The sequence below is a fragment of the Cottoperca gobio genome, chromosome 11 (assembly GCF_900634415.1).
Source record: "Cottoperca gobio chromosome 11, fCotGob3.1, whole genome shotgun sequence".
NCBI lineage: Eukaryota > Metazoa > Chordata > Actinopteri > Perciformes > Bovichtidae > Cottoperca > Cottoperca gobio.
This window is the reverse complement of record NC_041365.1, coordinates 21,926,685-21,941,919: the sequence shown is the minus strand read 5'-3', so window position 1 is coordinate 21,941,919 and position 15,235 is coordinate 21,926,685. Positions and strand designations below refer to the sequence as shown.

At 44.2% G+C, this 15,235-nt stretch overlaps 1 protein-coding gene across 3 annotated transcripts; it reads right to left on the bottom strand.

Moving 5' to 3' along the window:
* Positions 1-978: 978 nt before the first annotated feature.
* Positions 979-14,575, bottom strand: anln (anillin, actin binding protein). 3 transcript variants are annotated; one of them, XM_029443616.1, is made up of 24 exons: positions 14,359-14,575; positions 12,708-12,858; positions 12,210-12,620; positions 11,811-12,115; positions 10,688-10,789; positions 10,279-10,645; positions 9,801-10,006; positions 9,604-9,711; positions 9,403-9,508; positions 8,595-8,905; positions 8,370-8,503; positions 8,148-8,289; positions 7,924-8,059; positions 7,503-7,679; positions 7,294-7,420; positions 7,163-7,211; positions 6,965-7,015; positions 6,740-6,772; positions 6,584-6,602; positions 5,827-5,939; positions 5,333-5,419; positions 2,738-2,845; positions 2,357-2,529; positions 979-2,191 (listed from the first exon to the last, which is right to left on the bottom strand). In XM_029443616.1, the coding sequence occupies exons 1-24, from the start codon at positions 14,374-14,376 to the stop codon at positions 2,080-2,082; spliced, it is 3,546 nt and encodes a 1,181-aa protein (XP_029299476.1). In that variant the 5' UTR covers positions 14,377-14,575; the 3' UTR covers positions 979-2,079. The 3 variants fall into 3 exon arrangements, with proteins under 3 accessions (XP_029299476.1, XP_029299474.1, XP_029299475.1); XM_029443614.1 differs by having other exon boundaries at positions 10,279-10,789; XM_029443615.1 differs by having other exon boundaries at positions 10,279-10,786.
* Positions 14,576-15,235: the final 660 nt, after the last annotated feature.

Genomic DNA, 15,235 nt, shown 5'->3' with positions numbered 1-15,235 from the left:
AACTATTATACCATCTATTTATCATTTAATAATAAAAAATGTACATTTCATGTTTATGGAGGTCTTTATTTTAATCATACACATTTTATTTGCATTCCAAAAAAGCTTGAAATGATTCTGTAAAGTCTTTTATTTTGAAGGCCAGATTAGGAGGATGTTATCCAAATGTTTTGACAGTGACGGCTACAGCCTCATGTCCACGCAACAGAAAGTACTGTTGCATCACCTGCAGACCAGGGAGGAGAATTCATTTCCGTTTTAAGTAGAAGTACTAATAACACACTGCAGTAAATGCCCCGTGACTATATATGATATGCACATTTACAGTATCCACAATACAACTAGTTTACTGCACACGCATATTTATATTTAGCTAACAAATCTGAAACAATATTAAAGCAGGATAAACTATACATTTAAACCTGCTGCAAGAAACAAGTTTGCACTCAACCAAACAGATTCAGAAATCATTACAGCAGCGGTTTGACTTGTGTAATAAGAACTTTTGCTCTGATTGTTTTCATGATTTTAAAACATGTTTCACAATAACATAAGGTTGTAACGTCCAGGTGTCCACAGGTGTTGCATGGCAGAATGAAAATGAAAAGGTTGTGCAAGTAAAGTGCTGCGTGCACCATGTGCTGCACAAAGTGCTGCGTGCACCATGTGCTGCACAAAGTGCTGCGTGCACCATGTGCTGCACAAAGTTTTGGGCCATTTCAGCGCAGCTGGATTCTCTTTTGGCTCCGAGTCTTAAGAAAAGACTCTCGAGTGGTTAATGCTGCAACATGTAACAGATTAAATATCATATTTAATTTTAAACAGCTGTTCCTGTTGTAAATGAAAAGGCATGTGTTGACAATAGAGCAACAATGCATTAGCTTTTTGGTTAACGTTATAAATAAAGTTAACAAAAGTCACTTTCCTTTTCTAGCACATGAAAACATTAAAAACATTAAAAACATCATCGCTCTGAAAACACATTGAAGACTCAATTTAATGTTACATTTCAATAAAACAACAGGAAGCATCAGTAACGAGCTCTTTTGGTCGAATGGAACACGTTATTTATTCATCTGATGAATCCACAAATACCTGACAAACGTGCAGAAACACATCTGGTGAAGTTCGTATTCTTTATAAACATGATAAAAAAGCGTCATCTTTTACAACTCTGAAAGAACATTTAGCTGCAGGTAGTCTGTTACATCCTCTCCATGAGCACAACGCGAGGAAGTTAAGAGTCTGTGTGGTCGCGGCACCTGCTGCACCTGCGGCACCTGCGGCTCCTGCGGCACTACAGATGTTATCGCTTTGAGCTTTTACAAATAAAACTCCTTTGAAAATAAATAAATCTGCACTTTGCCCAAATGTTCAGGGTACAGGAGCCTGAACATTATTACAGCGGTTTGCTAATGAGCCTTTTTTAAAACCCAGAGTGAAGTCCGGCTGATAAAACATATATAGGCATCAGCATAACACCAATACGGTTACACTAAAAGGTTTAAGATCATTTAAAAACCGTCACTAATCAGTCGTTTACTCCGCTTTGCATTCAGGTATAAACGTGTTGAACGTGTCGAGGATGGAACAGACTTTACCTTCAACGCTGAAGCAAGTAAACACTGAACAAACGTTTCAAAGAGAATAAAGCTGAGCAATAACTGAGATCAAACATGTGCACGCCAAGAAACACGTGAAAGTCCTGCAACGAGTAACTAAAGATATATATAGTTCTGTGCCGTCATGCAGGAGAGAATGTGATAAACTCAAAATAATATTCATTATATTCCAACACCATATATATATATTGAGTTCAGCTTTGAACCACGACTTAAAGCCAGGCGCTGCGTGTCGACGCAACACGAGCCCAAACATTAAAGCAGCACGTTAAAGACACGGCGCCAAACTCACACAAAATACTGACATGTTTCAAAAGTATGGCTTTACTCTCCTCCGAGCTACACCTTCTGCGTGTGATTACTAATCTCCTGTAAAATATATAAAGTACAAATATTTAACAATTCTGACACCGTGTTGCACTTTGTGGATACCGACAGTCCAACGCTAGAAGAGGGATTACAGCGGCCTGCAGGCGTCCGGCTGCCACGTCCGCAGATCCACCACGATCTGGTTCAGTTTCTTCATCCACAGATTCCTCTCGTCCTTCGTGTCTGCGCTCAGCCAGTTTCTGCAGAGACACAAGCCGGGTCACTTTCATGCATCAGGTTAGAGTGAGTGAGTGAGTGAGTGAGTGAGTGAGTGAGTGAGTGAGTGAGTGAGTGAGTGAGTGAGTGAGTGAGTGAGTGAGTGAGTGAGTGAGTGAGTGTGTGAGTGAGTGAGTGTGTGTACTTACCTGGTGACACACATGGTGTTCTGGCACTGGCTGACGAGTGTTTCTTTGTCGTCCTCTCGCTGCGGTCGCACCGTGATGAGCTCGAATGTGTTGGGTCGGGCACAGAACTCCCTGTTGACCGGTTCCACCTTCTTACTGGTGCAGTTCGCCAGGTTGACACGACCGATGGGATTCTGACAGAAGAAAGAACGCCGTGTCAGAAACACCGCAGAGGTTCCAGGTCATTTAGAAACAGCGTCATGACGCAGATCATCCAGCAGAGCCGCACGATGCAGACGATGTGCAGGAAACAACAACATCACATAAAACACACATCTCAGCTGTGACTCAGGAAACTGAGCAAATACAACAAACACACACACACACACACACACACGTTACCTTTCTCTTCTCGTCGTCTGGGTAGGTCCAGTAGGAGATGCAGTATCCAGACAACACACACCACCTCCTGTGCCAGGATCCAAATCCACTGACGTCTTCAAACATGGTCTTCAGGAGGAGAATGGAAAGGAGAACGTGTGAGAACGTGTTAAAACGTGTTTGTTAGAACGTGTTAAAACGTGTGAGAACGTGTGAGAACATGTTAAAACATGTTTGTGAGAACGTGTTAAAACGTGTTTGTTAGAACGTGTTAAAACGTGTTAGAACGTGTGAGAACGTGTTAGTTAGAACGTGTTAAAACGTGTTAAAACGTGTGAGAACGTGTTAGAACGTGTTTGTTAGAACGTGTTAAAACGTGTTAGAACGTGTGAGAACGTGTTAAAACGTGTGAGAACGTGTTAGAACGTGTTTGTTAGAACGTGTTAAAACGTGTTAGAACGTGTGAGAACGTGTTAAAACGTGTGAGAACGTGTTTGTTAAAACGTGTTAGAACGTGTGAGAACGTGTTAGAACGTGTGAGAACGTGTTTGTTAGAACGTGTGAGAACGTGTTAAAACGTGTTTGTTAGAACGTGTGAGAACGTGTTTGTTAGAACGTGTGAGAATGTGTGAGAACGTGTTTGTTAAAACGTGTTAGAACGTGTGAGAACGTGTTTGTTAGAACGTGTGAGAACGTGTTTGTTAGAACGTGTGAGAATGTGTTTGTTAGAACGTGTTTGTGAGAACGTGTTTGTGAGAACGTGTTTGTGAGAACGTGTGAGAACGTGTGTGAGAACGTTTGAGAACGGGTGTTAAAACGTGTGAGAACGTGTTTGTTAGAACGTGGTTTAGAACTGTTTGTTGAACGTTGAGTTGTGAAACGTGTTTGTTAGAACGTTAAAGTGTGAGAACGTGTTAGAACGTGTGAGAACGTTTGTTAGAACTGTGAGAACGTGTTAAACGTGTGAGAACTGTTTGTTAGAACGTGTGAGAACGTGTTGTTAAAGTGTAGAACGTGTTAAACGTTGTTAGAACGTGTGAGAACGTGTTAAAACGTGTGAGAACGTGTTAGAACGTGTTTGTTAGAACGTGTTAAAACGTGTTAGAACGTGTGAGAACGTGTTAAAACGTGTGAGAACGTGTTTGTTAAAACGTGTTAGAACGTGTGAGAACGTGTTAGAACGTGTGAGAACGTGTTTGTTAGAACGTGTGAGAACGTGTTAAAACGTGTTTGTTAGAACGTGTGAGAACGTGTTTGTTAGAACGTGTGAGAATGTGTGAGAACGTGTTTGTTAAAACGTGTTAGAACGTGTGAGAACGTGTGAGAACGTGTTTGTTAGAACGTGTTTGTTAGAACGTGTGAGAATGTGTTTGTTAGAACGTGTTTGTGAGAACGTGTTTGTGAGAACGTGTTTGTGAGAACGTGTGAGAACGTGTTTGTTAGAACGTGTGAGAACGTGTTAAAACGTGTGAGAACGTGTTTGTTAGAACGTGTTAGAACGTGTGAGAACGTGTTTGTTAGAACGTGTGAGTGTGTGAGAACGTGTTTGTTAGAACGTGTTAAAACGTGTGAGAACGTGTTAGAACGTGTGAGAACGTGTTTGTTAGAACGTGTGAGAACGTGTTTGTTAGAATGTGTGAGAACGTGTTTGTTAGAACGTGTTTGTGAGAACGTGTTTGTGAGAACGTGTGAGAACGTGTTTGTTAGAACGTGTTTGTTAGAACGTGTTAAAACGTGTGAGAACGTGTTTGTTAGAACGTGTGAGAACGTGTTTGTTAGAACGTGTGAGAACGTGTTTGTTAGAACGTGTGAGAACGTGTTTGAACGTGTTTGTTAGAACGTGTTAAAACGTGTGAGAACGTGTTTGTTAGAATGTGTGCGAACGTGTTAGAACGTGTTAAAACGTGTGAGAACGTGTTAGAACGTGTGAGAACGTGTTTGTTATAACGTGTGAGAACGTGTTTGTTAGAATGTGTGAGAACGTGTTTGTTAGAACGTGTTTGTTAGAACGTGTTTGTGAGAACGTGTGAGAACGTGTTTGTTAGAACGTGTTTGTTAGAACGTGTTAGAACGTGTGAGAACGTGTTAAAACGTGTGAGAACGTGTTTGTTAGAACGTGTGAGAACGTGTTTGTTAGAACGTGTGAGAACGTGTTTGTTAGAACGTGTGAGAACGTGTTTGTTAGAACGTGTGAGAACGTGTTTGTTAGAATGTGTGAGAACGTGTTTGAACGTGTTTGTTAGAACGTGTTAAAACGTGTGAGAACGTGTTTGTTAGAACGTGTGAGAACGTGTTTGAACGTGTTTGTTAGAACGTGTTAAAACGTGTGAGAACGTGTTTGTTAGAACGTGTGCGAACGTGTTAGAACGTGTGCGAACGTGTTAGAACGTGTTTGTTAGAACGTGTTAAAACGTGTGAGAACGTGTTTGTTAGAACGTGTGCGAACGTGTTAGAACGTGTGCGAACGTGTTAGAACGTGTGCGAACGTGTTTGTTAGAACGTGTTAAAACGTGTGAGAACGTGTTAGAACGTGTTTGAACGTGTTTGTTAGAACGTGTGAGAACGTGTGAGAACGTCTTCAGCATCAGTTCAGCGGTGGAGCGGCGCTGCACTCACCAGGAAGCCCTTCTCCTCCACCCTGCAGCCCACCTCACACTGCATCTTCAGGTAGACGTGGCCCTCCAGAGGGCACAGGAACGGCACCTTCAATCAAAGTACACACACACTTTAGAAGAAGCTCAGAGATCTTCTTCATCATCATCATCATCATCATCATCATCATCATCATCATCATCATCATCATCATCATCATCATCATCATCATCATCATCATCTAAACAAAAGTGTTAAAAGATACAAGATGTGGTTAAACAGATGAAAGTCACAACGCAAACTGAAGATGGTTAAACAGACGGAGGAAAAGCAATGAGAACATGTTGGTGTAGCAGTGAACACACACACACACAGAACACACACAGAACACACACAGAACACACACAGAACACACACACACACACCTGATGAAAGTGATGCTTGCAGCAGTCAGAAACAACAGCCATGTAAGAAAGCAGGAGAAAGAGGAAGTCATGAAGACAGTAAAGCTTCTTCACCTTCTCCAGATGGAACTTGTTCTTCCCCACAGAGGCCAGACTGAGGCGGTGTGATCCCACCAGGACGAAGTTACTGGTGCGGACAGCGTTGGGTCCTCCTGGACTGGACACGACTGCACAGACACAACGACATCATTGAGCTTCAAGGTTAGTGCAACTGTTCTCAGGAGAACTTCTGTCACGTCTTCTTTCAGGCAGGGAGGCAAATCAAGAGGCCTATTCCAGTTGCATTGTGGGAAGTGTAGGATTGAGTAGTTTGACCCGCACTACAGAAAACTAATTCAGAATCTGCAGCTTCAGTTTAACAAATGTTATTTTACAGACTTCCTGCAACTTAAAGCCAGTTAGTTAAGACTTTAACCCATTTACCTCAGACGCGTCTGTGATGCACCGCAGACGCGTCTGTGATGCACCTCAGACGCGTCTGTGATGCACCGCAGACGCGCCTGTGATGCACCGCAGACGTGCTGCGTTTACTGCCGTGTTTGGTAATTTTTACATAAATGATGCAACTAATTCTTTGGATGTTTTGCAACATCTGGAAGAAACAGTTCATGTCTCAGCATTTTGAAAGCTTTAAGGCATTTTAATACCAATAAAGATTCATTCAGTCAATTTAAATCTGTCTCCTGAAAGTCTCAACTTTATTCAAGTGCTCGATAACCAGTTCTCCTTTAAAAAACAAGCGTGGTTTTACAATGACCACACACACACACACACACACACACACACACACACACTTAATATTTTCACATACCTGGTGTCTGGGAACTTTTCTGCAAGACAAGAGACAAAACCAACAGATTAAAGAAACGTCGGGCCGATGAGAAGACAGACATTGTGAGAGGAAGACGTTTGAGAGGAAGACGTTTGAGAGGAAGACGTTTGAGAGGAAGACGTTTGAGAGACTCACAGTGATGGCGAGGAATCTCTTGGGAGTCATGGCCTGGAAAGATCAAAGCAAAACAAATCATGAACTTGTGTGAGCAGAACGTGAAGTCATCGTGCCCACAGTGCTCACCCACCAACATGTGAGGGAGTTACAGAAGGAGTTCACACACACACACACACACACGCACACTATGTTAAAGAAGAAGAAGAAGAAGAAGAAGAAGAAGAAGAAGAAGAGGGGATTTACCTTGGACTTTGGTTTCTTCTTCTTGTCATTGCAGACGTCGCGCTTCTGCACCTGCAGATCAGTTCATGCACAAGATTGTAAACAGTTGACATTATTCTCCACGGCAGCTCGATGCTAAACACACGAACCAGTGAAGTGTGTTACGAGACAGAAACATCGAAACGTAACGTTGTGTTAAGAATTTACAAAAACACTCACCAAGCAATAAACCTCAATATCAACTGCAAAGTCACTGCAGACGTCAGACCTGAAGTGAGGAGGACAAAGTCAAGTACACCTCGCAACATCCCTGATCAGACACCACGAGGCGCCGCAGCGACAGGACTTACATGGTGAACTTGGTGGGGAAGGCCAGCGTGTCTCCACTGAGGCCGCGGTGTGTGCTGGCCAACGGCGTGGCCACCGTGTTCTCTGCTCCGGCACGAAGCATTATGAAGAAGGAATGTTTGGTGGACTCTGAACAGAGAGGAAGAGAAAGCTTGTAGTTCTATTCCACGTTTAAGACGCAGCGAGACGACAGATTCACATGAACCGTTACCTGGCTTGTTGGCGATGGAGCACACAAAGTCTGCCTTGAGAGGCAGGCGCAGCTCCTGCAGGGTGACGGAGCCCGTGGAGGCCGACAGGCCGGCAGCTTCTGCGGAGGACTTCTTCTGGCCTGCCGGGTCTCCTTTCAGTCGGTCCAGCTCGGCCTTCAGCGCCTCCCTCCGCTCCGCTGACACAATCAACAAGCACAGGAAGTCACGCTTCTATACAACAACCAAAGTATATAAAACATAACATAACATATAAACATAAAGTATATACAGACGGCTGCAGTGCATGTTATATACATACATACATAACGATTAGAAGGTTTTAATATGTGAATACAGAAAGAGGTTAAAGATAAAGAAAACTACGAGGTTTATAAATGCAACAACTTGTAACGTCGAGTGTTCGTCGGAGGATGAACTCACTGGCCACCAGCAGCAGCCGCTCAGCCTCCGCCTCCACCTGAGAGCCTTTGCCGTGCTCTTCGTCGGTGCAGCAGTTGAGGGCCTGACTGGCCTGATGGATGACCGTCTGCTGCAGGTTCAGCTCATTCGTCAGAATCTACAGAAACATACAGAAACGTACAGAGGTGGTGACGCCGTGTGGGACAAACCGAGCCGTCCTGTAATCTGTCATGAACCGTTCGAACCTTCATCTTCTGTTTGACACTGGAGACACCGGATCCTCTGGGTTCCTCCGCCCGGTGACTAACGTCCTCTTTTCTCACGATCACCTGTTTGGCGGTGGGTCTCTCGACCTCCTTCACCCTGATGGACCTATAGGCATCGATGCTAGTACACAGAACAGACGCATGTGAGAGACGCGTTCACTGCATCAAGGACAGGAAACCTGAACGCACCAGAGCACCGACCTGTACGGAAGTCTGCGCTCCTCGTCTAAGGCGTCGCCGCTGTGCTTCATGTTGCTTCTCTGGAACTTGCTCGGTTTGGAAACGTTGTCCGACACGTCGCTCTTCACCAGGAACGAGCTGGCCGGAGTCGACGTCTGCACGAAGACAAGAAAAGGTTTTTGTTAAGACGTTTGTCTCACAGTTACTGAAGCAACAGACAGACAGAGACGTCATGCTGGTGCCCACCATCATCCTTCTCTCTGGACTCTTCATCACAGCAGCCACAGTCTCTGCCAGCGGAGTGACGAGGGACATGGAGGAGATATTCAACGCATCTTCCTCATCACCCTCATCATCACTCTGATCCAGGACTCCATCAAACAGCTCGTTGATCACTGCAGAGTTGATGGACTGGTCCACATTCAGCTCTACCTCCTTGACCACCTCTTCTTCCTCCTCTTCTTCTTCTTCTTCTCTGGTTGTTTTCTCTGCAGTTTGGCAGCCCCCCCTCAGAGGACTGGATGTTGAGGTTGGAGGCGAGAGCATCAACGCCTGAGCTGCAATTTAACAAATTCTATGTTAGAAAACATTTTATGTTGCCCACTTTAAAGACAAAGAGTTTCCAGGTGTTTGCACGTTGTTAGTAAAAATCTAATGACTTTTAAAAACTAAAACTAAAAGTGCACCATCACTAACATAACATTAAAGAAACAAAGACTTTAAGTCCAATGGAAAACATGCGTCACTTATTTAACATTAACACGTGCACCGTACAGATAACTGGGGCGAAAACTCATCAAGAGTGAAATAGATGCAACGTCCCAAACACACATTATGGTGACTCTTAACTTTATACAAAAGGCAGTTTACAGCTTAGACGGGCCAAACTGCCCCTGCTGGTCAGTGCTGCTGCTCACTGCTGGTCAGTGCTGCTGCTCACTGCTGGTCAGTGCTGCTGCTCACTGCTGGTCAGTGCTGCTGCTCACTGCTCCCTCACACACGTGACACAAACACTGGAGTTCTTCAAACCCCAATAAGACGTGTTGGTGAATACCTGCAGGGATGCTCTTTGTGGGCGCCTCTGTCCTCTCACTACAGGCTGCTGTGGGTTCATCCTCACATCGGGCAACTTCAGCCTCCACTGGTTTGTCGAGCTGTTCCTAAAAAGCACATTATTTATTAAACACACCGGATATCTTTCTCGTGCTGTGAAATCAAGACAACATTGTAAGAAGTCAGATTCTTGTCGGCCAACCTTGACGTCCGTGTTTTTATTGGTTACTGCAGCGTCCTCTTTGTTTTTCCACACATCTTTTCCTTTCTGAAAGCGACTGCGAATCTGAGCCAGCTCAGACTCCCTCTCCTGAAATGACAGATTCTTTTTAAATCTCATTTCACTATTGAGACACCAAACGAAACAAGAGGACGATTAGCATCTCGACATTAATGTACCAGCTTCTGTCTTTGTGTGAGATCAGCGGTGGTGGTCTGTGCAGCCTGTGCAGCTCTGAGCCGCTCATGTACCCGCTGGGTGTTTGGTGAGGCTGATGATGGAGTGACAGTGGGAGTCTTGGTGTGGGTGCTGCCCCCTGCTGGGGAGCTCTGGTTACTGCGCTCCTGGCACCTCTCTCCAAAGCGCTCCAGAAAAGATTTTACACCTGATGGGAATGAAGGAAAGAAATATATTATTCTTTCATCCGTGTGGAGAAAACTAACAGCAAACAGACCCAAACACGACAAACGAAGCAGGGAGGGGCGCCGCTGCATGGGGGTAAACATTAAACGCCTTTATAGACATTTAAAAAGCTGTTAAGAAAGGCGGCACCATGAACTGAACTGTTGATATAGAACACGACACCAAACTGTACATAAAGCTCATCTCACGTCTGACGCAACAACAAGACAGAAGAACTGGATCATCACTGCTCACCAGGTCCTCCAGCAGTGGCCTTGTCCTTCAGGACCGGGGGGGGGCCTGCAGTCGTGGGCCTGGCACTGAGTTCTGGCTTCTGGGGGCTGGAGGCGGGGGTGAGCCCCCTGGAAAGGGCCTTGTTCTTCAGGGGACTTTGAGGCACTGATGTAGAGGAGGAAGGGCCGGCCTTCTGGGGGCTGGAGGGGAAGGTCCCTCCCTGGATGGAGCTCTTCTGGGGGCTGGAGGGGAAGGTCCCCCCCTGGATGGAGCTCTTCTGGGGGCTGGACGGGAAGGCCTCCCCCTGGATGGAGCTCTTCTGGGGGTTGGAGGGGAAGGCCCCCCCCTGGATGGAGCTCTTCTGGGGGCTGGAGGGGAAGGCCCCCCCCTGGATGGAGCTCTTCTGGGGGCTGGAGGGGAAGGCCCCCCCCTGGATGGAGCTCTTCAGCGCCGGCCTGGCTGCAGGAGTGTCGGCGCTCTGAGGACTTGGGAGAATCACCCGGCTCGGCTTTGCTGGACAAAACAACGCCTGCTAAGAAAAGACACATCCTGTTATTTATAAAGCATATTCAAAAACACCACAAGTTGGGGGGTGCTGGGGGGGTCTACGGTTCCAACTGGGCATAAGAACTAAATAAATATGAAAGAAAAAAAGGGAGTAAAACAATAAATTATCAAGATCGTAGACTTCTCATTGAAGCTCTGCCTGAAAATACTGCAGTCATACAGCACCTTCATATAATAACAATAATAATAATAAACAGCACCTTCATATAATAACAATAATAATAATAATAAACAGCACCTTCATATAATAACAATAATAATAATAAACAGCACCTTCATATAATAACAATAATAATAATAATAATAATAATAAACAGCACCTTCATATAATAACAATAATAATAATAATAAACAGCACCTTCATATAATAACAATAATAATAATAAACAGCACCTTCATATAATAACAATAATAATAATAAACAGCACCTTCATATAATAACAATAATAATAATAAACAGCACCTTCATATAATAACAATAATAATAATAATAATAAACAGCACCTTCATATAATAATAACAATAATAATAATAATAATAATAATAATAAACAGCACCTTCATATAATAACAATAATAATAATAATAAACAGCACCTTCATATAATAATAACAATAATAATAAACCTTAATAATAATAATAATAATAAACAGCACCTTCATATAATAATAACAATAATAATAATAAACAGCACCTTCATATAATAATACACAGCACCTTCATATAATAATAATAATAATAATAATAATAATAATACACAGCACCTTCATATAATAATAATAATAATAATACACAGCACCTTCATATAATAATAATAATAATAATAATAATAATAATAATAATAATAATAATAATAATAATGAAGCACTACCAGTGAATGCAAGTCTTCACATTAGATCAAATTTTAAAAAGCAGCCAAATTCACAGAAGCAGACAGCTCATATGAAATCAGACAGGCAGACCTGCTCATGCTGTAGATTGATGTACCTGCGAGCTGGGCGTAGACTTGCTGCTTGCCCCCACACGGCCTGCAGCACCTGGCTGAGTGCTGGGGGCCACAGCAGCGTCTCTGACTGCTCCCTTGGGAACCGGCTTCTCTTTAGCGCCGTGGTTGGGGATGTTAGCGTGGCTGAGGTCGTCTTCCCAGGACCCGATGGTGGCAGCAAGGTTGGCCAGTCTGCCTCTCCTCCCCGCCGGAGGTCCTGAGGACACAGTGGGGGCGGCAGCTGGTGGGACTTCAGCTTGTCTCAACAGGGAAGGGGGGGCGCAGTCTGGATCTGCATCGGGGGCGTCTGAACAGGAGGGAGTATGTTGCATGAATATCTTTCCCTGAAACGCTAAATACATTTTTAAAAGTATCTCAAACAGCACACAAAATATTCTTACCGTCGCCATCCCAAAACCTCCTGTGCTCTGCGAGCTTCTGCAGACGAGACTTCATGCCAGCAGCAGAAGGAGCCGAGTCCTCCACCAGGTGCTCCACCAGGTGCTCCTTGTTGCTCTGCGGGGCTGAACTGGAAGACACCATCACTGCTTCTCTGCTGCGTGGAGGATTAGGAGCAGGGCTGGCAGCCATCTTCTCCGGCTGGGACAGGACCGCAGTCCTCTCCAGGGACGAGGCGGGTCGCACGCTGGCGGGGCCCGTCGGAGGCTTCTTGTCTGTGAGGGGATCCGACAGGATTGGGGCCAAAGCCCGTGTCATCGTCGGCTCCTGGTTCTCCTCACCGGCTGCGGGCTGGACGTTTTCCTCTGAGCACCTGCGCTTGGAGGGGGAAGGCTTGGAGGACACCTGTGGAACTGGGAGGACGTGATGAGGAGAATAAGCAAAGAGTGGCGACGCACCTCAGTGCTCAAAGACAGCAATCCAAAGACGGTTGTTCCTACCGTTCTCACCGACTGGCTCACTGGTCACACTGTTGCTGTCAGCCAGCGGCTCGCGGGGCCTTTTCACCATCTGTCTGTTTGCTGCGTTTGGTCTGTCTGCCATTTTCTTCTGCAGGTTCTCTCTGCGAGCTCGAGTCCGCTCCAACAGTTTCTGGTTTCACAAAAGAAAAGATTAAATGATTTCTCCAGTGGCTGCGTTTTACTTAAATAAAATCCCCATCAGGTGCAATACACCTCCACCTGCAACTGAAGGAAGCGTCTGAACAGGTTACATTATAAACTTATTATTTATAGCCGGGCTATTGGATTAATTACATTATACATTACATTATATGGGGGCCTGGTTGTTGCTTGTCTTATATACATTCACACAGCTACAGTCACAGTTCCAATCAACTTGTAAGTGTTGATAAATGAAATGTCAGGCTTTAGTTGCTCTTTATGTCCTTAAGGGAATAGTTTTTTGAAACGTGCTCATTTACTTCCCAGAGTGAGAGTTCAATGTGTCACGTCTGAGAGGAGCATCTCTTCTCATCGCTCGACATGCCAGATAGTTAGTTTCAAATCGACGTGGATCATAAAAAAAGGTATTTCTTTGTCGTTGGTGTCAAACGGTGTCGAGGAAGATCTTCAACAGAGCAACACTCAGACCTCTTCTATAATTACACTTGTTACTGAGACTTGCAATTAGTCTGTGGCTTCATCTCAGCCAGAACATACTGATTCTGCAGCTTCCTGAATAACTGCTGGATGTGTGGAAGACACATTGTCTTTATACGAGTTACTTTATTAGCTTCAGATACACACATCAGTTCTTCTCCACCAAAGATACACACGCCTCTGTTTGCTTTACATTCCCTTCCCTTGGCCATGAACAGTCTGCTTTACTGTGCATGCCCTAACACATTCCTGTGGCTGCTCTGCAACGCCTTCACAACTTCTCCAGGCAGGCTGGAAAAACTGAGGTCACATTTAACTGCATTCCTCAGGAATGAGCCACTCCTGCTGTTCCTGGATTTGAATTTTCAAACTGTACTGGCCCGGATACTGCAGTTACAGGGTTAAATAATATAAATAATATAAATAATGTCCAGTGTCAGCTTCACAACAGCAGGAGGGGCAGCATGCATCATGCAAACAGAACATTACAGAGGGTCAAGGTTTGGACCATGTCCAGTGCTGACACATACCATTGCCTTAAAAGGAGACTCAGCAGTTTCATGTGGATTACGTTACGTTACGTTATGTTACGTTACGTTACTTTACGTTACTTTATGTTACGTTACGTTATGTTAAGAGTGGACTGATCAAGTACACAGATGTGGGTGTTATAGTAGGAGCCTGGTTATATCACTGACCTGTTACAGACTTAGAAACGACACGTTAGAAGGGAAGGGTTATTTCAGATTAGTGTTTGCTGACATGTGACAAGACAAAGAAACACGTGACATGTTTCCACTTGCCTCATTTAAATGCATTATCATACATTTCTGCGTGGTCACGATCGCATACGTTAAAGTACTAAAGAACTAAACAAGTTGGTCTCCGGTTTCTAACGAACAGTGAGAAATGTTACGTTAACGATGTGGAGTCAACTTTACGACAGCTAGCTACACAACCTGGCGTTAGCGTGTTCAATGAGCTCACTTACCTCAGTAAACGGATCCATTGTTGGACAGTTAATCCTTCGTCGAGCACTATATCAAACACGTAGTGTGTTACAGGTAGTGTGTTACAGGTTGTGTACACACGGTGTGTCCTGGAACAGCGGCTCTCAGCTCCTCTCGTTCCTCTTCTGGACAAAACAACTGTTCAAATTTGAATTTCAGCGCCGCACCTTCTGCGCAGACTCAACAGTTGAACAAACCCACTGAGAGCCAATCGGAATCGACGAGCCGCATTTTACACTTGCACAGCCAATCACAGCTTGAGTGTGTGATGTCACGTTGCAACAAGCCCCGCCCAGGTCAGACACCATGCACTTCACATGTTTCATGAATCAGTCGTTTGTGTTTTCAAACGCTAGAAACAAGCGGTTAAAACGGAGCTAGTAAACGCCCTCTTTATACATCCATGGCTACACACATTCACGGATTATCTTCTATTGTGCAGTGTGATCTACAAGATGTACAATATTTACATTGTTGTGTTTCTAACTGTTAAAGCAGTCATCATACAGGGTGTTGGCATCCTGGTTGCTAAATAAAGGAGCTGTATTTTCAATATAACAGCCCCCATGTTTTGTAAAACATACACATATCCTTTTGATATGCATATTTTTCATATGATGGTCACATATGATGCTTCATTCTAATATCTTGGACATAGATTGACCCTGAACTCTCCTTTAAGACCTACATCTTTATTACAAAAGAAGATATGGTTGTCTTAGTTTCATTTATTGCTCAATTAGTTATTTTACATTTCAAGTCAGAAAGAAAATATAACTTCAGTGATATTATGCTCTTATTGATTATGCTGACTCCTTGATGTATTTAATTCTCCGTGTAGATTTATTTTGAGGGGTC